At 51.9% G+C, this 23,301-nt stretch overlaps 1 protein-coding gene across 11 annotated transcripts in view; it reads left to right on the top strand.

Moving 5' to 3' along the window:
• Positions 1 to 23,301, top strand: part of TMEM63C (transmembrane protein 63C) — a 115,143-nt gene that overhangs the window by 76,027 nt on the left and 15,815 nt on the right. For all 11 annotated transcript variants that reach the window (XM_078335506.1, XM_035261143.3, XM_035261144.3 and 8 more), the window contains 11 exons: positions 5,037 to 5,074; positions 10,496 to 10,638; positions 12,638 to 12,686; positions 15,084 to 15,192; positions 17,148 to 17,221; positions 17,870 to 17,950; positions 18,060 to 18,183; positions 18,920 to 19,053; positions 20,724 to 20,846; positions 21,264 to 21,417; positions 22,846 to 22,952. In XM_078335506.1, coding sequence (XP_078191632.1) covers positions 5,037 to 5,074; positions 10,496 to 10,638; positions 12,638 to 12,686; positions 15,084 to 15,192; positions 17,148 to 17,221; positions 17,870 to 17,950; positions 18,060 to 18,183; positions 18,920 to 19,053; positions 20,724 to 20,846; positions 21,264 to 21,417; positions 22,846 to 22,952 — 1,136 coding nt within the window. The remainder of the gene's footprint in view (positions 1 to 5,036; positions 5,075 to 10,495; positions 10,639 to 12,637; positions 12,687 to 15,083; positions 15,193 to 17,147; positions 17,222 to 17,869; positions 17,951 to 18,059; positions 18,184 to 18,919; positions 19,054 to 20,723; positions 20,847 to 21,263; positions 21,418 to 22,845; positions 22,953 to 23,301) is intronic.

Below are 23,301 nucleotides of genomic sequence, written 5' to 3' on the forward strand. Positions count from 1 at the left end.
CTACTAGGGTGCCAAGTGAGTGTTCACTAAGATAACTTGAGAGATTTTTAACATTAATTTATCTTCCCTTCTCAAATCTCCAAACCTTCTCACAGTGCCGTCTTGCCCACGTCCCCGCCCCTCACTTGGAGTCAAGGCCTCACCTCCTATTTCACGTAGAAGATTCTAGTCATCCATCAGGGATTCCCTTAGCCTCAGGCTTCCCAGCCCTGTTTAGTGGAGCCCAGTCATCTGCTTCCTCCTGTTTCCTGGCGAAGGCCAGCCCTCTACCCGACTTCAGCCACTTGTTGGGAAGCACCTGCTGTGTGCCAGCCACTGGTCTGGGAGCTGGGGACCAAGTCCCGCCTTGTGGCGCTGTCTTCCTGGGCAGGAGAGGTGACCAGACAGAGGCATATAGACTGGCAACAAGGCCTGGTGGAGAACGCTGGCGGGGAGGGGTGGGGGGCTGTGGTGCGGCACAGGGGGAATCAGGGATGGTGGTGGGCAGTGGTGACATTTCAGCAGGGCCATGAATGCCGTGAGAGGGGGAGCCCTGAGAACGGCCTCCCCTCCCTCTCCCCCCACAGCTGAACTCCTGACAGTGGCCCATGCCACTGTCACTTCGTCGCCTCCCACTCACGCCCCTCCTCCCACTCATGCCCCACCTCCCACACATGCCCTGCCTTCCACTCATCCCTCCCACTCAGGCCCAGCCTCCACTCCCATGGCTTGCCTCCCCTCCCACGCCTCGCTTCCTACTGGCACCTTGCCTCCCACTCACGCCTCAACCTCTTCGAATGTGGGCTCACGTCCATCACTCCACCCAGACGATCCAGAAGGTCCGCAGTAGTTCCCCTGCCACTAAATCCAGTGGACTTTTCTCAGTTCACATCTTGGCTGCGTTCTCAGAAACATCCGACCCTGTAGACCGTCTTTCTCTCTTGCACAGGCGCTCCCTGTTGCACTGGTGGCGTCACATTCTCTGGGTGTTCCTTCTACTCTGTCTGCCCCTCCTCTGTCTCTTTCTCAGGCTTCTTCTCCATACCAGGAGTCCCCCAACCAGCTGATCCCATACCCTTCCCCTGGCCCTGACTCCTGGGCAATGACGCCCACACTCACAATTTCCTTTGCCATGGATACTACTAAAGTCCTTTGCCGGGGATACTGCTAAATTCCTGCCTCCAGCTAATCCTCTCGCTGGGCTCCAGCCTCATTTACCCAGTGGCCCTCAAAATATCTCCACATGGATATTGTAAAGGCATTTGGGATTCCATTTGTCCAAAACATTTCGTGATATCCCACCACACCCACCTGTTTCTGCGACCTTGGTCTCAGAGCTCTCACCATCCTCCCCAGGGCTTCCTCTCACTGTTACCCAGGCTCCTGAGCACGGCCAATGTGTCTCCATGTTGTGTGGCTTTTACCTTCCCAGCTTTCTTCTCTCCATCCCTCCTCCCATCCCCTGGTCCAGGCCTCCATCCGCCTCTTGCCTGGACAACTGCAGTAGCTCTGACTGATCCCTTTAGGTCCACACTCTCAGACCCTTATCCACCTGCATCCAGAGAGATTCCCATGCCTCAGACATACATTCTGCTGCAGAGACCTTCACTGTCTTCCTGGGGCCTGTGGAATCAAGTGCAGATGCGTGCCGTGGCCTGGTAGTTCAGTCTGTGGCCTCCCGTCCATCATCTCTTACTCCTCCCCACCCCCTACCCCCGCCACATGGGTCCACCTTTTAGCTTCTCAACAGGGCCACCTGCTTCCCTCCACCAGCCCCTTCCCAGGCTCATCCCTCTCCCCATTCTCCAGTGGCCCTTCTCTGAATCACCTTTTGTTAAGATTTCAGCTTAAGCACCACTTCCCCAGGAAGCCCTGACCACCCCTCCTGGGTCCAGATATCTTGTTATATACCCACAGAAAATGCATGTCTGTCTGTTTGTCTCTTTCTTTCTTTCTTTCTTTCTTTCTTTCTTTCTTTCTTTCTTTCTTTCTTTCTTTCTTTCTTTCTTTCTTTTTTTCTTTCCTTCCTTTCTTTTCTTTCCTTCCTTCCTTCTTTCCTGCCTTTCTTTCTTCTTTCCTTTCTTTTCTTTTCTTTCACAGAGTTTCACTCTTGTTGCCCGGGCTGGAGTGCAGTGGCACAATCTCAGCTCACTGCAACCTCTGTCTCCTGGGTTCAAGCGATTCTCCTGCCTCAGCCTCCTGAATAGCTGGGATTACAGGTGTGCACCACCACATCTGGCTACTTTTTTTTTTTTTTTTTTTTTTTGAGATGGAGTCTCACTCTGTCACCCAGGCTGGAGTGCAGTGGCACAATCTCGGCTCACTGCAACCTCTGCCTCCTGGGTTCAGGCAATTCTTCTGCCTCAGCCTCCTGAGTAGCTGGGACTATAGGCATGTGCCACCACACCCAGCTAATTTTTGTATTTTTAGTAGAGACAGGGTTTCACCATCTTGGCCAGGCTGATCTTGAACTCCTGACCTCATGATCTGCCCATCTCAGCCTCCCAAAGTGCTGGGATCACAGGCATGAGCTCTTGAACATTCTTAACCCTGTCTGTAATCATCCCTCATCTCGTCATTGCTCCCCACTGCACCCCGCATCTAATCCAGCCTGCCATGTGGTTAGCACCTGGTAGGTACTTGTTGGCTGTGCGAAATAAGCAGAGCCACATTCCTCCCATTGTCATCCCTCGAGAGACTGGGTCCTTCACTTGCTAGGATCTGCCCTCTCCAAAGTGTGGGGCCTCAGACAAGTGACTTCATCTCTTGGAGGCTTCCTGGGTAGAATGAGGGCAGCAACACCTACCTTGCAAGGTGGCTCACAGGTTTATTTTTAGAAACATCACTTTGATTTTTTTCTTGTTACAATGACAAAAGGATGGTTTTATTTTAAAAAACCTAAGAAGATAAGTCATTATGGTAGCAGTGAGGAGGACAAACTGAAGAGGGCATAAATTAAATTAGACAGAGAACAGGGAGTTCAGTGAATTGACAGCTGTCACTCTGTCACATCAGCTGAGCTGGCTCCTGGAGACTGTGGCCATGTGTCTGCTTCTCACGTGGCTGTTTAGCTGCTGAGCTTTCTGAATGGTTTATGTCTTCGGAGTGACAGCATATACTCAGGAGAGTGTGTGTGTGTGTGTGTGTGCACGTGCACGCATGCATGAGAGAGAGAGAGAGAGGAAAGAGAAAGAGAGGAGAGGACAGGAGAGATCAGATCCACACGGGATATTCATGGCCACTATTCTATTCATGACCTTTCATTGATGACCCATCCTCTGTCTATTTCAGTATACACCTGTGCCCCTGTAGTGGAAGGGGCAGAAACATTCCCAGGAAGGTGGGTCCCCCATGGTGCCAGATCATGAGGGGCCATCAAGAAAGCTATCTGTTCCCTTAGTCAGTCGCAACTTGTTTGCCCAGCTGGGCAGTGGAGACAGACTCTCCATGCAGGGAGGGGTGGCAGGACCTCTCTTGGCCCAGCTCTGCCTGGCAAGTGACCCCTCCCTGGGGATGCTCCCCCCTGCTGCTGCTGCCACCACACTTTTCCCTTCCTTGCTCTGATTTATAGCTGAATATTTATCCTTAATTTAGCTCCCCAGGACATAGCTGGAGAAATGTTGTGCCATGAACACCTGCCAATTGGCCACTGCTACCGTCAGCCAACCTGACACAGGGAGGGGGATTTATAAAGTGGGACTTATGCTGAGGGGAGCAAGGGACTTCTGTTTCATTTGTGCCTTCTCAAAAGGAGGCAGCAAGGTCAGGCACAAAAGAAACAGATGTCTTTGCTCCCCTCAGCATAAAGCCCACCTCTGAGTCCCTTCCCTGTATTGAGTTGGCTGACAGTTGCTCCATTTGGGAAATACCCCTTCCCCAATCCATGTGTTTCGGGAGAACTATCCATCAAGAGGTCTGCCTGGTTCACAGAAGTGCACATGACCCGAACAGAGCAGTCTAGAGCTGTCACCTTGTGGAAGGTTTTTCTAAGCCCTCTGGGATCCCAGAAGGAAGCAGGCACCAGGGTAACTTCACCAGCTACCAGAGCTGGCAACTGTTAGAGCTGCAGGCCTCAGCCCCATCTCACACACCATTCCAAAGACCACTCTCTCTAGTCCCTGTCCAATCTCCCCATGACCAAGGCCACCTTTCCCCACCACCCAAAAACTTCAGACAGCAAGACCCCAAGAGAAAGGTATCAACAGGACAGGACTCTCAGGCACAGGAGAAGGAACCAAGCTCAAACTAGTTTTACATGGAAAGGGTAATTTGCAGCTCAAGTGTGGGAAAATTCATGAAGAGTGCCTACTTCAGGCATAGCTAAATCCAGGAAGTCTAGCAATGCCCCCAGGTCCCCCTCTCTTGTCCTTTCCCTATGAGCTGGTTTCTTTCTCAGACAGGCTCTCTGCACGTGGCATCAAAGATGCCACCAAACCACTCCAGGTGTTTACTGAGGTGTTTACTAAGGTGCAGGAATTCAGAGGGAAAGAGACTTTCTCCCTTGCAACATCCATATCAATCCCCTTAAGGGACTTTTTTTTTTTTAAATAAGTGGGATCTTGTTGTGTTGCCCAGGCTAGACTCAAACTCCTGGGCTTAAGTGATCCACTTACCTCAGCCTCTTGAGCTGCTGAGATTACAAGTGTAAGCCACCATGCCTGGCTTCCTTAAGGAAATTTTAATTGGACCCACTTGGGTAAAGTTCCCATTGGCCAACCGATCACTGGAGGCAAACTTCCACTGGACGGAGTAAGAGTAGGAGCCCACTGGACCACGCGCATCCAGGGAAGGGCATTTTCAGAAGGAAGCAACAGACATTCACCCTCCAGCTCAAAGACCACCTTCTAAGTCCCATTTCCTGTAACAGGAGGGCAGAGATGTCCACTCATTTCCAGGGGAACATCTCCCTCCACAGTCACCATCAGTTCCCAACTGAACCTTTAGGCTCTTTTTCCCAGGAAGGAGGCCCCTCAGATGACCAGGCCACCTGGGTTCCCAGAGCTGGGCAGGGCAGGCCAGGGCCTGGGTTTCTCACAGTTTCTCTCCTTTCCCCCCAGGGCTTCTGTTCCTGGTTCTTCAACAGCATAACTATGAAGTAAGTGCCCGGGTTCTACCAGCTTATGACCTCGTTGCTTTGGGGGTGGGGGGGGTGGAGGCGCCTGGAAAAATAAGCAGCCCCCAACCTGGGATGACAGGGCCTAAGCCCCATACCCTCCCACCACATCGGCCCAACACCAGTGACGGATGCTTTCCTGGGTTACGATTCAGTGCCCAGAGAGCAGAGGGGCAGCCCTTGCCCACCTCACCTTCTGGGTTTCTTGGATGCCAGACCCCACTTTGCAAACAAGCAGACCCCAAGTCACCTGTTTTCTCCCGCAAGCCAACCTCAGGCCACCTGTTTTCTTCTGATTCCCCAACCAGAAGCATCTGGTCTTCTACCAGTCAGACACTTCAGCAGAGCAGACACTTTCCAGAATGCTTTGTTCCCACTGGGTAGGCGTACACACATGCACACTCTTACATACATGCACACACATGCACATGTGCACATAGCACTACCTTCACCTCAGACCACTCACACTTATGGGCTCTCCCTGAATATGCTCCATCTGTTCTGCCTGCCCATCCTTTAAATCTTTCCTCCTCCCCCCCACCCCACCCAAAGACTCCTATCACAGAGGCCCCTCCATTAGGCACCCAGCATCTGGGAAAGCAGGAAGGTAGGGCATTGCACCATGCATACAGCACACTTGAGAGCAGTGTCATAGAAGATGGCTTAAAGCATTTACTGAGCAGGGATAAATCAAGCAGAGTCCCCATGCACAAATGCATGCAGTCTGTTGGAGAAATGAAGGTGAACAAGACTCCCTTCGTACCATTCAGAGTGGGAGGGTTATAATTGCTGTGCAAAAGGCATTTGGGGAAGAGAGAAATGAATTCCAACTGGAAAAGTCTAGTTTTGCGCTGGGCATTGGAGGACAGGAAGAGGTTCAGCAGGCACGATGTGGGATGTGGAGGGCACATCAGAAAAGAAGGACTGTGTGAGCCAGTTTGTTGCAGAGATGAGTAGGGTGTGCACAGATGTGTTCACTCTGGTGTGGCTAGAAGCAAGGTTTTGTGGTAAGCGTGGCAGGGGAGGGTAAAAGATTGGGCTAGAAGGATCAGCTGGAATTTTTTTTCTTTTTTCTTTTTTTTTTTTTTGAGACGGAGTTTTGCTTTGTATCCAGGCTGGAGTGCAGTGGCACGATTTCGGCTCACTGCAACCTCCACCTCCAGGGTTCAAGTGATTCTCCTGCCTCAGCCTCCCTAGTAGCTGGGATTACAGGCACACAGCACCACACCCAGCTAATTTTTGTATTTTTAATAGAGATGGGGTTTCCCCATGTTGGCCAGGCTGGTCTCGAACTCCTGACCTGAGGTGATCCATCTGCCTCAGTCTCTCAAAACGCTGGGATTACAGGCATGAGCCACCACACCCAGCCTCAGCTGGGATACTGAGAATCTTGGGCTCTCAACTAGAGACAGTAGGGAGCCAATTAGGGTTTTCAAGCAGGAAACTCGGAACGATATATGTGTGTAGACAGAAGTATGGAGGGTGAATGGCATTAGAGAAAGTCGAAAGTCAAGGTGAGCAGTTAAGGAGGCTCTTCCAATAAGGAAGAGGAGGGAAATGCTGGTGACCTGAACTTGGGCAGTGACCTGGAAAACAATGGTAGGGGAAGATGAGAGGGAGATCATGAGGCTAGTCAGCAGGTTGTGGCCTGTTTAAGAAAGGAAAAAATTGAGGTCTGGTTTCTGGGGAGGGGAGTAATACTATTAGGTGGGGGAGGAAACACAAAATGATGAGATGTAGTCAGGGCAAGTACTCAAGCTGAAAAGGAGCTGTTGGAAAAACAGGATTGAAGCCTAGGAGAAAGGTCAGAGCTAGAGATTTCAACTGGGGAGATGGGGCATGGAGGCTGTAGCTGAAGTCATGAGGGCAGATGGCCACCCAAGGAGGCAAGACCAGAAGCGGCCCAAGGGAAAGCCTCATTGAGGCAGGAGGAAGAGGCATCCTCTGGGGCTGGAATCCCTGAAGCAAGGCCAGGATGAGGCTCCCGTCTAGGGAGGGGTGGCCCAGCAACCTTAGTGCTCAGAGGTGGAGTAGAAGAGGGGCTGAGGAGAGGACATTGACTTTGGTGAGTTGGGTCTCTGTTTGGAGGGCAGGCCTGGGGTAGGATGTCCAAGACACAGAGGCAGAGAAAGATGGTCGCCTTTTTCCAGAGGTGCATGGAAGGAGGGAAGTGAAGCTGTTGGAAGGAACTGGAGGGGAACCAGGTTGGGGAACAGATCCAAGAGTGGATGCTTGGGGAGTTGTTTTATTACACAGTAACCAACAAGCACTTGAGCCTGGTTGTAGTTTATGGGGAAGAGGTGTGGGTGGATGCAGAGAGAAAAGGATGCTGAAGATGAGAGAGCAGAACAGTGGATCCAGCAAGTCTTCAGAAAGAGGTGAAAGGAGGGGATGCAATGAGAGCAGAGACAGGGAATTAAAAAGTAGGAAGAACGGTGATTGGCTGGAAGGCCAGGGCGGGGCACTTACAAGAAAGCTGGGGAAAGGAAACAGGTCTAGTGGTGGAGGCAGGAATTCCTGACCCAGGAAGGGAGTTCTAGTGCTCTCAGTGCCATCCAGTCCTGTTCAGCCTCTGCTCTGTCTGCCTGACTGGAGGCTCCTGGACCTCACCACCTGCTTGGGCAGAGCAAGAAGACACTTCTCTCCTTGCCAGAAGTTCTCATCTATCCCTCCTGGCATTTCATTCTCAAGTCCAGGGAGGGAAACATTTAGCTGCTCAAAGTTAAAAAATCAAGAGCTCTAAATAATTCCTCAAGTGGGAACACTGAAAACCTTGAAGGTGTGCTTTTTGTAGTATTGTTTAAAAATAAATCTTTTTTTTTTTTTTGAGATGGAGTCTCTGTCTCTCCTGGGCTGGGGGGCAGTGGCATGATCTTGGCTCACTGCAACCTCCACCTCCTAGGTTCAAGCGATTATCCTGCCTCAGCCTCCCAAGTAGCTGGGATTACAGGTGTGCGTCACCAAGCCTGGTTAATTTTTTGTATTTTTAATAGAGACAGGGTTTCACCAAATTGGCCAGGCTGGTCTTGAACTCCTGAACTCAAGTGATCCTCCTCACAAAAATATAGCTGGGCATAGTGGTGCACACCTGTAATCCCAGCTACTTGGGAGGCTGAGGCAGGAGAATCACTTGAATCCAGGAGACAGAGGCAGTGAGCCAAGATCGTGTCACTGCACTCTAGCCTGGGCGATAGAGTGAGACTCTGTCTAAAAACAAACAAACAAACATTACAAATGCTTTTTTTTTTTTTTTTTGAGACAGGGTCTCACTCTGTTCCCCAGGTCACCCAGGCTGGAGTTCAGTGGCATGATCTTGGCTCAGTGCAGCCTCAACCTTGGAGGCTCAAGCGATCCTCCTACCTCAGCCTTCAGAACAGCTGGGACTACAGGCATATGCTACCACACCGAACTCATTTAGATACATAGATAGATAGATGATTGATAGATAGATAGATAGATAGATAGATAGATAGATAGATAGATAGATGATAGATAGATAATAGATAGATAGATGATAGATGATAGATAGATAATAGATGATAGATAGATAATAGATAGATGATAGATAGATAATAGATAGATGATAGATGATAGATAATAGACAGATGATAGATAGATGATAGATAATAGATAGATGATAGATAGTAGATAGATGGATGATAGATAATAGATGATTGATAGATAGATAATAGATAGATGATAGATAGCTAGATAATAGATAGATGATAGATAGATAATAGATAGATGATAGATGATAGATAGAAGATAGATAGATAGATAGATAGATGATAGATAGATAGATAATAGAGATGGGATTTCACCATATCGCCCAGGCTGGTCTCAAATGGCTGGGCTCAAGTGATCCATCTGCCTCCGCCTCCCAAAGTACTGGGATTACAGGCGCAAGCCACCGTGCCCAACCCCAAATGCTTTTTAGTCATTGTCTTAGGTTCAATGAGATTGTAGATGAATTATTTACTTCTCTTTCGTATTTTCCAAAGTTTCTAGGAGCATGTGTTGCTTTTAAATTGTTTAAATTGAAGTATAACACATACACGGAAAAGCACACACCAAAAACTGTACAGCTCAGTCATCACGAAGCTAAGCCTGTGCCACCACCATCCTGACCCACAAGTAGAACATTGCCAATACCCAGCAGCTCTCTTCCTGCCCCCCCATCTTCATCCCCATTCTCCCAAAACGTAGCAGCGTTCTTACTCCTAACTACAGCATTCTATATCTCAGAATTGCCTATAGCTGAACTTCATATGTGAAATCACACAGTGTGTGTTGTTTGTGCCTCGTGGCTTTTGCTCAGCATTGTGTTTGTGAAGTTCAGCCATGGGTCTATTTATTGCAGTATAGCGGGGTCCCCAACCTCCAGGCCACAGACCAATACCTGTCAGGAACCTGGCTACAGAGAAGGAGGTGAGCAAGCATTACACCTGTCAGATCAGCCATGGCATGAGATTCACAAACCCTCTTGTGAACTGCACATATGAGGGGTCTAGGTTTTGTGTTCCTTATGAGACCCTAACCAGTGCCTGATGATCTGAGGTAGAACAGTTTCATCCCAAAATTATCCATCCACCACCGCCCTGCACCCCCGTCCATGGGAAAAATTGTCTTCCAAGAAACTGGTCTCTGGTGCCAAAAAGGTTGAGGACCACTGCTGTCCAGTATTTCATGATTTATATATCACAATTCTTGTGTCCATTTCACCCTGATACACATGTAAGTTGTTTCCAGTTTGAGGATGTTACAAGTAACACATCTGTGAAATTTTTATACATGTCTCTGGGTACACATTCATGCATTTCTTTTGGGTATAAACCTAGGAGTGGAATCGCTAGGTCACAGAATGTACATGTATTCCATTTCAGTAGATAATATCAACTGTCCTCTAGCATAACTGGGCCGGTGTATACATCCATGAGAGCAGGAGAGCTCCCAATGCCCCACATTCTCACCAACACTTAGTGTTTTTCAACTTTCCAATTTTGGCAAATCTGGCAGTGTGGAGTGATGTCTCAGGTGTTCCTTTTTCCCTGAATAGGGTGCTTCTCGATATCATGAGTGCTTTGTCTGGTGCCGGCACCATCGAAAGCACTCAAAATATTTGAAGAAGTAATAAAAGGATGAATGAATGCTCTCTATCAAGAGTGCCTCTGGATTCCTGAGTGTATATCTGTAACAGAGCCTCTATCTTTGATATGTCTGTGAAATTCAGATAAAATATACTTTGGGAATAACAGAGGCTTTGAGATAGAGGGCAATATTTCCAAACAAAATAAAAACCTGGGGAAGGGAGTGATCATATGCTGCCCTTCCCTCTACCTCCCCCCAACAAGTGGCAGCCATGCTGGCTCCCAAGGCATGCCCTTGTGTGTGTGTCTCTTCCAGGGACGAGGATCTGATCAACAAGTGTGGGGACGACGCGCGCATCTACCTCGCGTTCCAGTACCACCTCATCATCTTTGTGCTCATCATCTGCATCCCCTCCCTGGGCATCATTTTGCCCATCAACTATACTGGATCTGTTCTGGGTAGGTAGAGCGCAGCAGGCCCCGGGACAGCAGCTGGACCTGAGGGGCAGCCAGGCAGTCCAGATGGGGCTGGGGTTGGGGGTCTAGACATCTATTTTAATCCTGGGAGTTAGTGGTCGTGTGAACTTGGACAAGCCACGCTTCACTTCTCTCATGTGGGGACTGGAGATGATTCCTCCTTGGTTACAGGTTTGACCCAGGGCCTGGCACACAACAGCTCACAGTATTAATTCAATTTGGAACTGAGTGTTCATTCATAGCCCCACTCTGGCCGGTTGTTCCTAGAGACCCTTTTATGACATGTAACCCACTACAAAGATTCCTGAACCCACTGTGTTAGACATAACACCATAGGTGCAGAATTTGTCTTGTAGAACATCTACTCCCACTCACTGAAACAGGGTAAACCCTTTGGACATAACAGCATTGTGGATGAGACCTTGGCTTCCAAAACAGAAAAATCATGGCTCCACAGTGTTTACCCACATCTGCTTCCCAGAAAATGCCTTTGCCTAGCTAACAGGTTATTTTATTTTATTTTATTTTGATTTTTTTGAGACAGCATTTCGCTATTGTCACATAGGCTGGAGTGCAATGGCGGGATGTCAGCTCACTGCAACCCCCACCTCCTGGGTTCAAGAGATTCTCCTGCCTCAGCCTCCCAAGTAGCTGGGATTACAGGCGCCCACCCCACACCTGGCTAATTTTTGTATTTTTAGTAGAGAAAGGGTTTCATCATGTTGGCCAGGCTGGTCTCAAATTCCTGACCTCCGGTGATCTGCCCACTTCGGCCTCCAAAAGTTCTAGGATTACAGGCATGAGCCACTGCACCCAACCGCTAACATCTTATTTAATCTTGTATATGGCAAATCAGTTTCCTGAACTTCAGTTTCCTCAACTATCCTAGGGATCGGCAGATAACATACCTACACAGTGCTTGATATACATAGTAGGTGCTCATTGAAGAGCAGCTCACATTTCACTTAGAATCATGAAGCCGAACAGAGCGGTATGAAGGCTGTGAATGGCATGGTGTCAAATAGCACCTTAAATGCCCCAGCGGCGACCAGCTCTGCCTCGATTCCTCAGGTTTCTACCTGTTTCTACCTCTGCTGGAGCTAGACCTTAATTAATTCAAGTTAGCACACTGAGTGTCCATGCCACCAAATTCCACTACCAGAGTAACTGAGTCCTATCTTTCCAGAGTCTCATCCTACCAGCTGGTATGTTGGCAATGATTATAACATGCAGGATTTTTAGACACATTTTACAAAACCTGGGGGTGTCTGAACTGTCAAACTAATACTCATAGCCAGAAGGATTTCCTGTGAATGAGGCAGTGTCGCCTTTTCTGGACATTGCCAGTGGTAATAGTGTTGCTAATTTCACCATTCTGCTCATGACTGGATGGCTGGTGCCTTCAACAAGCGTTCACTGGGTGTCCATTATGTGCCATTCATGCCCTGGAGATACCACACAAAGAAGTGTTGGCCAGATGCAGTGGCTCATGCCTGCAATCCCAACACTTTGGGAGGCCGAGGCAGGTGGATCATGAGGTCAGGAGATCGAGACCATCCTGGCCAACATGGTGAAACCCCATTTCTACCAAAAATACAAAAATTAGCGTGGTGGCATATGCCCATAGTCCCAGCTACTCAGGAGGCTGAGGCAGGACAATCGTTTGAACCTAGGAGGCAGAGGCTGCAGTGAGCCGAGACTGCACCATTGCACTCCAGCCTGGGTGACAGAGTGAGACTGTCTCAAAAAAAAAAAAAAGTGTTCTCACTTTTCCCCCGAGATCCCCAATCAGCCATGCCAGGGAATAGAGGCCTCTGATGTTTTTATTAAAAGTTGGGGACATGCTCTGGGGAACTGGAAGGAAGAAGAGGACGAAGGCAAGCATCTCTAGACCCCAAGCATTCATCCAGGAACCTTGAATCTGGCACCCCACGGCATCGGAGGAGCCAGGCTTGAGGTCAGCAGCTTCTTTCTCTTCCAGACTGGAGCAGTCACTTTGCTCGGACCACCATTGTCAATGTCTCCACAGAGTAGGTACCTGATCTTAACCTCCCATTCTGTTGGCTGGGGGTGTCAATGGGGAAAGGAGGTCTAACATGTCAGTTTGCAACCTGGGCACTGTTTTGCTGATAAGGAAGGCCTGGTGTTCCCTGGGAACTGGGTCCAGAGTGAGATGCCAGAAGCTGCATCCTCTTGGTGGGGCAGGACTCCTGGTGCCCTGTGTCCTCCTCTGTCATGAGTAGAGCTGCCCAAACTGGCCACTCATGAAGACCTGGAGAAATGGTCCTATTTGTTTAGTGTACCCAGATCCCAAGAGGCAGAGACCGTGTCCTGAAAGAGACTAAAGATTGTTTTTCTGCCATCAATAGGTTCTGGTCAGCCATCATATACCTGAGTGAATCATGGGCCTGACCGTCCCCCTCAGAGTCTCACCACTGACTCATGCCCACCTCTGCCATTAACTGGTGTGGGTCTGAAGCAGTGCACCCCCAACATGAGCTTTAGCCTGATCCATGTCCACTGTTGGGGAAGGGCCGTTGGATGTGCTCTCTAAGCTCCTTCCCCTCACAGGCCCAGAACCTGTGGGTTTCAACATCAGCCAACCCAACTAGTGGCCGTATCAATTTGCCCTGAGCCAAATGTGGCCCCACTGGTCCATGCCATGGCCCCCTAGGTGTCTAGGCTAGGCTTGGCTGATTCCTGACAAAGCTGCAGAAGCAGTTCCAAGCAAGTGTGAGTGAGGTTCACACATCCATGCCTCACCTCACCTCCCTGCCCTGCCCCGTCCCTCTGCCCCTGCACCTCTGCAATACACCTTGGAGCAGACTGGCTTAACTCAAACTCTGAAATGAGCAGAAAGGGGCTATGGCATCCCCTCACCTCTCCTTTTACCACATCCTCCCCTGGGGATGCCAACCAGAGCAGGGATATCAGCTCCCTCCTGAGGCCCATTGCTGGCCGGAGGTACCTACATCTTCCCAACAAAAACTGAATTCTAGTAGAGCAGCAAAAAGCCATCAGTCTCCATGAATCCATTCTGGCAGAGAGCTGGAGCATTCTGTACAGACCACGTAGCCTTGCCCCTCTGTGTAAATGGAGGGTGGAAGCATCTAGCAGATGGCAATGGCGTGTGAGGTTCCAGGCATTGAGGATATTTTGAAACAAGATGGCCTTTCTCTCCTCTAACCACACAGAATAAGGTGGGCCCTGTTTCTGAGCAGCAATCCTAGCCATATGCTTTGAGATGGCCTCATGTGGGTTAAAGCAGGGATGGCAAACGTGGCCCAAGAGCCTTCACTCTCTTACCTCAGGGGAGGTGCTGCAGACTGTCTGCCTGAGGCCTGCAGGTAACCCCGGCCTTTCCTCACTTGGTCTGCTGCGCAGCATGGGGGCCTGAGCTACAGCAGCTGGCAGAATGGCATTAGCAGTGAAGAATCTAAGTACTTCAGCAGCTCTGGGCTCACTTCCCAGAGCACCGCTGCTACAGTGACCTTGGGTGGGTCAGCAACCCACTCTCACCCTCATTTCCCTATGAGTGGAGTGAAGACAACCACATGCATACCTACATGCATGGTGGAGTCTAGTGAGAAAATGCACACCATGTACTCAGTCCCACCTGGATCTGGCCCAGAGTAAGCACTCAATAGACATCCCCACCATGAGCTGGAACCAGACCCTTCTCACCCCCGATGCCCTCTTCCAAGGCACCTGAGTGGCCTCCAAGAAGGTGTTCCTGGAAAGACTGCATGTGGGCTGGGAGAGGGGGGTCCAGGGCGATTGTGATTGGTGGGAGGGGATGTCTGAGAAGACTGCAGTGGATGGGGAGACATTTGAGGAGACTGTGATGGGTGAGAAGGGAGGGTCCAAGGAGACTGATGGGTGGGAGGGAGACCTGGGAGACTGTGATAAGTTGGGGGGTGTCCCAGGAGACTGCGATTGGTGGGGGCAGGTTGAAGGAGGCTCTGACTGTGACCAGTTGGGGGTTCAGGGAGACCACAATGGGTTGTTGGGGGGGTCCAAGGAGACTGTGATAGTTGGGAGGGAGCAGGGAGCCCTAGGAGACTGTGTGGGTGGAGGAGGTGTCAGGGAGACTGCAGTGGGTGGGGGTGTCCAGGGACACTGCCATTGGTGCAGAGGGATCCAGGGAGACTGGGATGGGCTGTGGGGGTCTGTGACTGTGACCAGCTGAGGGGTACGGGAAGACTGTGATGGGTGGAGATATGGGGAGACTGATTGAGGTGACCCCAGGAGACTGTGATGGGTGGGGGTGTCTGGGGAGACTCTGATGGGTTGTGGGGGTCTGAGGAGACTGTGATGGGTTGGGGGAGCCCAGGAGACTTATGGTAGGAGGAGGCCCAGGGGTCTGTATGCAGCGGGCTCTGGGAACTCGCAGGCTAACCTCACTGCTGCTGCCTCCCTGCCTGTAGGAGCAAGCTCCTGTGGCTGCACAGCCTGCTGTCCTTCTTCTACTTCATCACCAACTTCATGTTCATGTCGCATCACTGCCTGGGGTTTTCGCCCAGGAACAGCCAAAAGGTAAATAGCCCACAGAGCTGCTCCCCACTGGGAGATGGGGCCCCTCCCCACTGGACCAACTCCTCCCAGCCCGCAGAGAAGCCCTTAGAGGGTCCAGGGAGACTGTAACAGGTGGGAGGTGTGGTTTCACCTGAGCAGGGGCCAAGCTTCCTCCCTTCAGCCCTGGTAACAATCATCGGGCCCCCACCTCTCACCTTCCTCCACGCTCTCACCCTCCTCCGCCCTCTCACCCTCCTCCGCCCTCTCACCCTCCTCTGCCCTCCACCCTCTTGCCCTCCTCCGCCCTCCACCCTCCTCCGCCCTCCACCCTCCTCCGCCCTCCACCCTCCTCCGCCCTCTCACCTTCTTCTGCCCTCTCACCCTCCTCCACCTTCTCACCCCCAATGAAACTTTCAGACTGGTTGGTAAATAGCTGCTGCCCAGGTACCTCCTATCCCTGGCCTTCTGCTGTCCCGTCCCTCCCCAGGGCCTCTTGGACTTCCCATCATCTGCAGACCAAAGGATTAACAAGGCCCAGTGGGCCAGTGGGGGCCTCTGGGCTAAGTGGTCAGGGCCCTGCTGAACTCTGCTACCTAGTGTACCTGGCCCTGCCCACTCCTGCTAGGCCCATGCCTCACCCTTCTGCAATCTCTCTGAGGTCAGAGGCCCCTGTGTATCCCCATTGTCTCAGTTTGGGTGGGGATGTCCAAGCAGAGCCTAACACTTGGATTGCGTAGCACTTATTTATGGGAGGTGATCCCAGGAAAGGCCAGTAAGGGAGGGGGATGCAAAGACAGCCAGTAAAGGAGTGTTGACGGATGACTTACCACTGTGGGCAACTGGAGCTTCATGGCCCGGGAACTCTGGGGGTTGGTGTAGAATGCATGGCCCAGAATCTTCCTGGAGGTGAGCAATTGGGGATATTTTTCCACCAACTCCCTGTCCACCATTCATGGAGGGCTGCACTTAGGGGCTTTAGCTCCTCTGCTTCCTGCCCTACACAAAAGCTGAACATGTCCCCAAGGCCAGGAAAGAGCAGTCACAGTGTTTGAAGTATGCAGCAGGTTTTGGTGTGCAGAGATGACCACTGAGGGGCCAAGGGCAGGCGCCAGCAGTGCCACCCCCTGGACCAGCACCCATGCTCCAGTGGGGATGGGCAACAGTGAGGATGAGCACCCTAGCTCCTGTCCTCAGCCTTTCAAAGGTTCAGCCTGAGGAATCAGCTCCTTCCAGACCATCCATTCAAAAGGCCTGATTCGTTTGAACCCACCCCAGAGTACAAATCCACTTCCCCTGGAAAGTGACCCGAATGCTTCAGCCTGCCAGGCATGGAGGCTTGGTCACCCTTGACCAGTCTGGCCTCTGCCACTTCAGCTTTCCTTATCGTCACCAGAAGCCCTTTCAAGACCCCCGATTCTTGCAGTGCAATTTACTAGACAGTCATCTTAAAGATGACGGCCCAGGAAGATATTTCCCATTCACAGAATAAAATGTGAAGTTTGGAGGAAGCTTCCCTATTCTCTCCCCAGAGTCTCATTTACTTCCCAACTCCCCAACCCAGTCTCACATGAGGGATTTTCCTGGCAATGTGGGGCTTTACGCTGGAACGGTGGAAGCTGCAGGGAGACCAAAAATCACTGTGGGGTCGCTCGGGCATCTCTTTCCAATCATGGAGCTCTGACCCTCCACCCCAGCCTGACGGCAGCCTTCCAGCCCTTCCTTCCTTGACCACAGTGATCATGGCGGGACACCCACAGCTGGGCACTGAGGAAAACAGCTTAGAGCGGCCTGGCTCAGGCACTTCTTTGGCCCACAGTGGTCCAGCTTGGCTTTGGCTTTCTCAGCAAGGCGGCACTGGATCAGCAGCCTGCTGTGAGCAGAAGACCTGCTCCCAAGAGACTGGGCCACCAGAAGACTGCGATACCTGGAATTCCTGTGCAAGCAGTCTTCTCTCTCGTTTGCTTCTTCCCACGCAGGTCACAAGGACACTAATGATCACCTATGTGCCCACGGACGTTGAAGACCCAGAAATCATCATTAAGCATTTTCAGTAAGTGGGTCGGGTGGGCTGAGGCATGGATTGCTTCCTCCTCATAACCCCGTCTGTGTCCTCAAGTGGGTACTGAGTTGGTGCAGGATGGTGGGACTGGGAGACTCTGGGGGCGCCTCTCCCTAGACTCATCTCAGAATCAGCTTTTCAGAATGGGGAGGGCTGCTGGCACTGGAGCAGGGTTTCTGAAGTCAGGGACTTCCTGTGTGGCGTGGGTGTGATATGGGCAATGAGAATTTTCCTTACTCCTGCTGCTCCAACTACTGAGCACAGGGAACCTTGGATCACAGCTACTTAGAACACATCATCTGGAGACATCCTTTATGACCCCAAGTTCCTAGCCCCAAGGACACCATTCATGAGCTAATTATGTCTTTTGTGAACAGCTGTCTCCTCCTGGGTTCCCCAGTGGGCAGAGCTCCACCATTTGGCCCTGTTCTGAGTTGTGTAGGAAGGATTTGGAAGCTCTCAGATCACCAGGGTTCAAACCCTGAGGTTCAGCTTTAGGAGCAGAGATGGTGTCTCCCATCCAGGGACACCAGGCAGCTGAGCCAACCCAGCCCCGAGGGCTGACATGCTGGACAGGGGGTGGGGGCAGCACATTCCCAGCCTCACAGGCCGACTCAGCACTCATGTCTGTGGCTACAGCGAGGCCTATCCGGGCAGTGTCGTGACGAGAGTCCACTTCTGCTACGACGTCAGGAACCTGATCGACTTGGATGATCAGAGGTGAGACCTCAGTGAGGCCTTTCAGGGTCCAGGGTGGCGGTAAAAGAGGAGGATGGGACTCTGCTGGCCCCTGACCTGCAGGTCCTTCTCCCGTTGCCCATGCTGGCAGGCGGCATGCCATGCGGGGCCGGCTTTTCTACACAGCCAAGGCCAAGAAGACTGGGAAGGTGATGATCAGGATCCACCCCTGTGCCCGCCTGTGCTTCTGCAGGTGCTGGACCTGCTTCAAGGAGGTAACTAGCATTAGCATCAGGAGCACAGCAAGGGAGGGGTGGGGTCCTGGGGCTCTAGGCTCTGTGCCTTCACCCACAATGTTGGGCCCCAGGCCCCACTCAGGTCTGCTCCAGTGCTCCCCACCCAGCCTCTCCCTCCCCATCCACCATGTTCTCCCTCCCTGTTGAGATGGGAGCCTTTCTGAAGGCCACCTTCAGAACAATCCAGGGAAACCTGCTGCTGTCTCCTTTCTGGTCTTGGATGGAAGAAAGAGAAAGACCAGAGAAAATACAGCAGGCTGCCAGGCCTCAGACTTCCAAAGAGATAGGACAGAAACATTTGAAGGCAGCAGCGTGTCTTATCACCCAACCACTGTGGCTCAAAGAGGGCGTCAAGACTCAGACACCTGCTTCAGGACTGCATCAAAATTCTGCCAGTCCAGGAAAAGAATCACTCACTATCATGGAAATGTAGCTACTACATTCACTTTTCTGGGGTCCACCCCAAGCCTGAAAGCCCCCTGGTACCCCTAGCTGTGCCTCACTTTCCCCAGATCTGGGGGCAGGGGTGAGTGGCGGAGTCATCACCTCTTCTTGTTCTAGAGGGGGGCCTTTGAAGGCCAGCCAGGGTCCTGGACTCCTTGAGGTGCTTCAAGGCCACCACAATCCAGGGAGGCTGGAGCGGGGAGAGACCTCGGGACCAGGGAGGCCTTCCCAGGGCTCTGGCCCCAGCCCTGAGGGCCGCCTGCCACCCCAGGTGGATGCCGAGCAGTATTACAGTGAGCTGGAGGAACAGCTGACAGACGAGTTCAACGCTGAGCTCAACCGTGTGCCACTCAAGCGCCTGGACCTGATCTTTGTCACCTTCCAGGACTCCAGGATGGCCAAGCGGTGAGCACCAGGCAGGCGCCCCACTCAGCCCCAAGCATGCCCCTGCTTCTCTGCACTCTCCACCCTCACCTCCTCCAATTTCCCTTTCTGCCTCCCCTGGGCCTTCCAAGCTCCTCACAGGCAGCTGCCATCTGGCTCTCCAGCAGGATAAGATGGTCCTATCCACTCCCCCCAGCTGCTGGGGCCCACCTGGTCTTGAGGAGTGCCCAAGCTGGGACTTTTCACTTCCTGTCCTTGCTTCAGCACAGAGGTGGCCAGAGAAGCCTTTGATTTCATGGTTCCTCTTTGCCTTGACAAGAATGACATCCTTTTTTTTTTTTGAGTCAGAGTCTCATTCTATTGCCCAGGCTGGAGTGCAGTGGCATGATCTTGGCTCACTGCAACCTCTGCCTCCCAGGTTCAAGCAATTCTCCTGCCTCAGCCTCCCTAGTAGCTGGGATTACAGGCACCCACCACCATACCCAGCTAATTTTTGTATTTTTAGTAGAGACAGGGTTTCACCATGTTGGCCAGGCTGGTCCTAAACTCCTGACCTCAGGTGATCTGCCCGCCTTAGCCTCCCAAAGTGCTGGAATTACAGGCTCAAGCCACCACGCCCAGCCGACATCCATTTTCTCCCTCGTGGCACACACGTCACACGTCACTCACTCCTCACCATAAGAGAGATTCAGGACAGAGAAGCCCTGCCTGCCCTTCTCCTGGTACAGGCCTCCCTCACTCATAGCCCTTCAGCCCCCTCTCTTTTCTGCCCCAGCCTCTGGCAGCCCTGCCTTGACAAGGAGTGAATTCAGTCCACTCTGGAATGTTCCAGAAGGATCCTTAGGACAGGGCCAAAGTCCAGAATTCATCTCTTAAGAACTGTGGGGGAGCCCTCTTCTCTCTGGGAGAGGCTGATTTTGTACAGCACTTTGTCCTCACCCACCCCAACCCTACAAAGGAAGAGCAGAACTACCTAGATTTTACTCACAAACAATGGTGTACAATTTTGCAAGTTCCTTACATTCTCAACTTTTTATCTGGCAAATTTCGTTACTGGGATCTTCCCTGTTCACCTCCCAGAGGCTTAACAAGTGATATGTCTTCTATTTAGTTTTTGTGTTGTTTAAAGCAATACACCTACCTAAGCTAATACTGTTCGTTCTTTGAGTCATCGTCATTTGGTAGAGAGGATCAGAGGCTTACTTACAGCAGAATATGAGCTAGCAAGCCAGAGATGGGGCTCCATCTTTGTTCACATCTCTGGGCACCTCGATTTAGTCATCTGTGCAATTGAGATGATACTGGTCATCATTTAGCACAGTATCAGGCACACAGAAAGAACTCAATAATTAGTAGCTATTGATAATAAGATGGGGCTAAAATTAGTACCTCCCTTACCAAAACTCAGAGAAAGAGTGTGTCTATGTGCCGTCACTGCTGTTAAAGGGAAAGGCAGAAACTGACAAGCACATGGCAGTCTAGGCACCTTCCAATGCCCTTTCCTCCAGATACTGGGCCTTAGGAACTGTCCGCCTCTAAGGTGCTGAAGAATATCCAAGACTTCAAGAATCCCCAGGGAAGGGTTGAGCCTCATCTGTAGAACCACCATAGTGGCCCCGAGTCCCTGGCATGAGGCCCTCTTAAGCCCATCCTTCTACCCCACATCTTCTCCTCCTCTCTCCTGTCTGCAGCGTCCGTGAGGATTACAAGTACATCCAGTGTGGTGTACAGCCCCAGCAGTCCTCAGTGACCACCATCGTCAAATCCTATTACTGGAGGGTTACTCTGGCCCCACACCCCAAAGACATTATTTGGTAAGCCTCCTCCATCCCTCCCCTCACCTCTGAGCTCCTCTGAGACTGAAGAAGGCAGCAGGACAGGGCCTTCTCTTCTCCATGTCCCCAACGGAGACTACCAAGGGAACATGCTGTCCTGAGCACTACAGCCTCTGTGTACCCCCAGATTCATTCCCACAAGTGTGGGAGGCATCCAACCCTTAGCAAAAATGTTTTTCCTTTAGAAGGAACTCAGGTCCGTTTTTTTTGGCTGTATGCTCCAGATCCTTTACAGTGTGACAGGGGCGGCCCAGGGCCCATTGCATGCAGGTCTGGGTCCAGGAGGCTGAATTAGACTAGGGTAGCCTGGGTCCATGGCTGGCATGCAGCAAACAGCATGTGGACTCTAAGAACCGATGTCTCTTAAGTGTGCCTCCTTCTTCCATCCCTCCTTAGGAAACACCTATCTGTCCGCCGCTTCTTTTGGTGGGCCCGATTTATCGCAATCAACACCTTCCTCTTCTTCCTCTTCTTCTTCCTCACCACGCCTTCCATCATCATAAACACGATCGACATGTACAACGTCACCCGCCCCATCGAGAACCTGCAGGTACCTCCTCTGCTCAGGCCAGGCCTAGGGGCCCCAGGGAGATCAAGGAAGAATTCAGGATGGGATGGGTGGGGGGGCCTGGGTTGGGGCTGTGGAGCCTATACAGTGCAAACTTTGTGGAGGTGGCCATGGTGCAAATGGTGGGGTAGAGTTTGTTTTGTTCTAAAAAGATGAAGGTGGGTGACTTCCAGTCTTAGGGACCAGGGCTAGAGTGGGAAGGGAGAGTGGGGAATTCACAGGCAGGTCCTGTGGTGAGTGGAGGGGGTGTTGTCCTGGCAACATGGACTCAGAGGTCTTCATGGATGGGGTCATCCCAGGCCAGCTGGGGGTCCAGAGGGCATGGCAAGTGTGAGTGGCTCTGCTCTCTGCAAGTTGTCCAGGGCAGCAGGCTCCTGATTTGTGTGGCAGGGTTGAGGGTGAGGAAGAGTGAGGTAAGTCACAATGCAGCCCTCTCAGAGAAGTGTGAACTCCAGATCTGCCTCCACCTCCCTCACTCCAGACACCCGCACTCCAGGCTGGGAGCCTCAGCCCTGGAGGAGCCATCCCTGAAGTCAGGGGACTCCTCCTGCTGATGGTGCAGGTCAGAGGGAGCATTAGCCCATTTCCAAATTCTTTCTCCTCAAGGCTGTTACGATGAGCCTAGGAGGCCCCTTCTTCCATGTTCTCTCCATCCCCATTTCCAATAACACACATGGGCACGTGCATGTGCACACACACAAAGTCAACACATGTGCACATGCACACACGCACACAAAGTCAACACGTGCATATGCACACATGCACACATAGTCAACAAGCGCACGTGCACATACATGCACACACACACACACAAGTCAAGCCACACCACTTCTGCCGCTTTTTGTTCCCCTTCGTCAATTTCGTAATAGGCCCCAGACTCCCCCGCCAGGCATCCTGGGTGTGCCACAGCTCTCCCTGGGGACTCCTCCATCCTCGCCTCCTCCTCTGCTCACATGTCATCACAGCAAAGGCAGTGTCACCTCCCAGCTGGCTCTGGTTTGTGGCCAGCGTTGGAGTGATTTCTCCAGCTTGGTTTAAAATCTGTTCCAGCCTGAGGAATGGAGGGAAAATCATCTGTTTAGGGGTCTCTACCTTGGGTCTGAGTCTTGTTGTGAATATCTTTGATGGTTGCCAATAAAAGTTTTTCTTCCCTCCCCAGGAGGGAGTCACTCAGGAAAGCTCAGGCTGCCCTTCCAGTGACCTCAGCATAGAAGGCCTAGCCCCTCAGGGACTCCACTTGACCTTGGGTGTCAGCCTCTGCCTGGCCAGGAAGGCCATGAGAAGGGCCAGGCCCCTTGCAGCCTCCAAGAGAGCAAGCCAGCCCTGGAAGTGAGCAGGAGAAGAGGAGGCAAGAGGAAGGGGCTGCTTGCGTTGACGTCTCTCCTGCCATCCTCCCCTCTCCCCCTGCAGAGCCCAATTGTGACCCAGTTCTTCCCCTCCGTGTTGCTCTGGGCCTTCACAGTGATATTGCCTCTGATTGTCTACTTCTCCGCCTTCCTCGAGGCCCACTGGACCAGGTGACTTGGGGGCCTCCTCTCCTAGCCCTGCAGTTTCTCCAGCCTCTTCTGCCCTGGCTTCCCCGCCAGCCTGGCACTTGGGCCTCCCCTCTAGCCTAAGGAGGAGAACTGATAAGGGATGGTTTTGATACCTGAAACCATCCCCAAAGACCAACAGGTGTTCTCTCTTTGGCAGGAGGGTCTGGGTGGTCTCTGGGCCCCTGGGATGCTGAGACAGAGCCACCGCCTGACCGTGGGGCCAAAACCAAGCCCTCCTCGGGCTTCTCCCTCAGCCCCCAACCATATCCTGAAGGCATGGAGCTATAGGCATGAGCTAGGCAGTCCCAGGCATTCCAGGCAGAAGGCACAG

The sequence above is a fragment of the Callithrix jacchus genome, chromosome 8 (assembly GCF_049354715.1).
Source record: "Callithrix jacchus isolate 240 chromosome 8, calJac240_pri, whole genome shotgun sequence".
Lineage (NCBI taxonomy): Eukaryota > Metazoa > Chordata > Mammalia > Primates > Cebidae > Callithrix > Callithrix jacchus.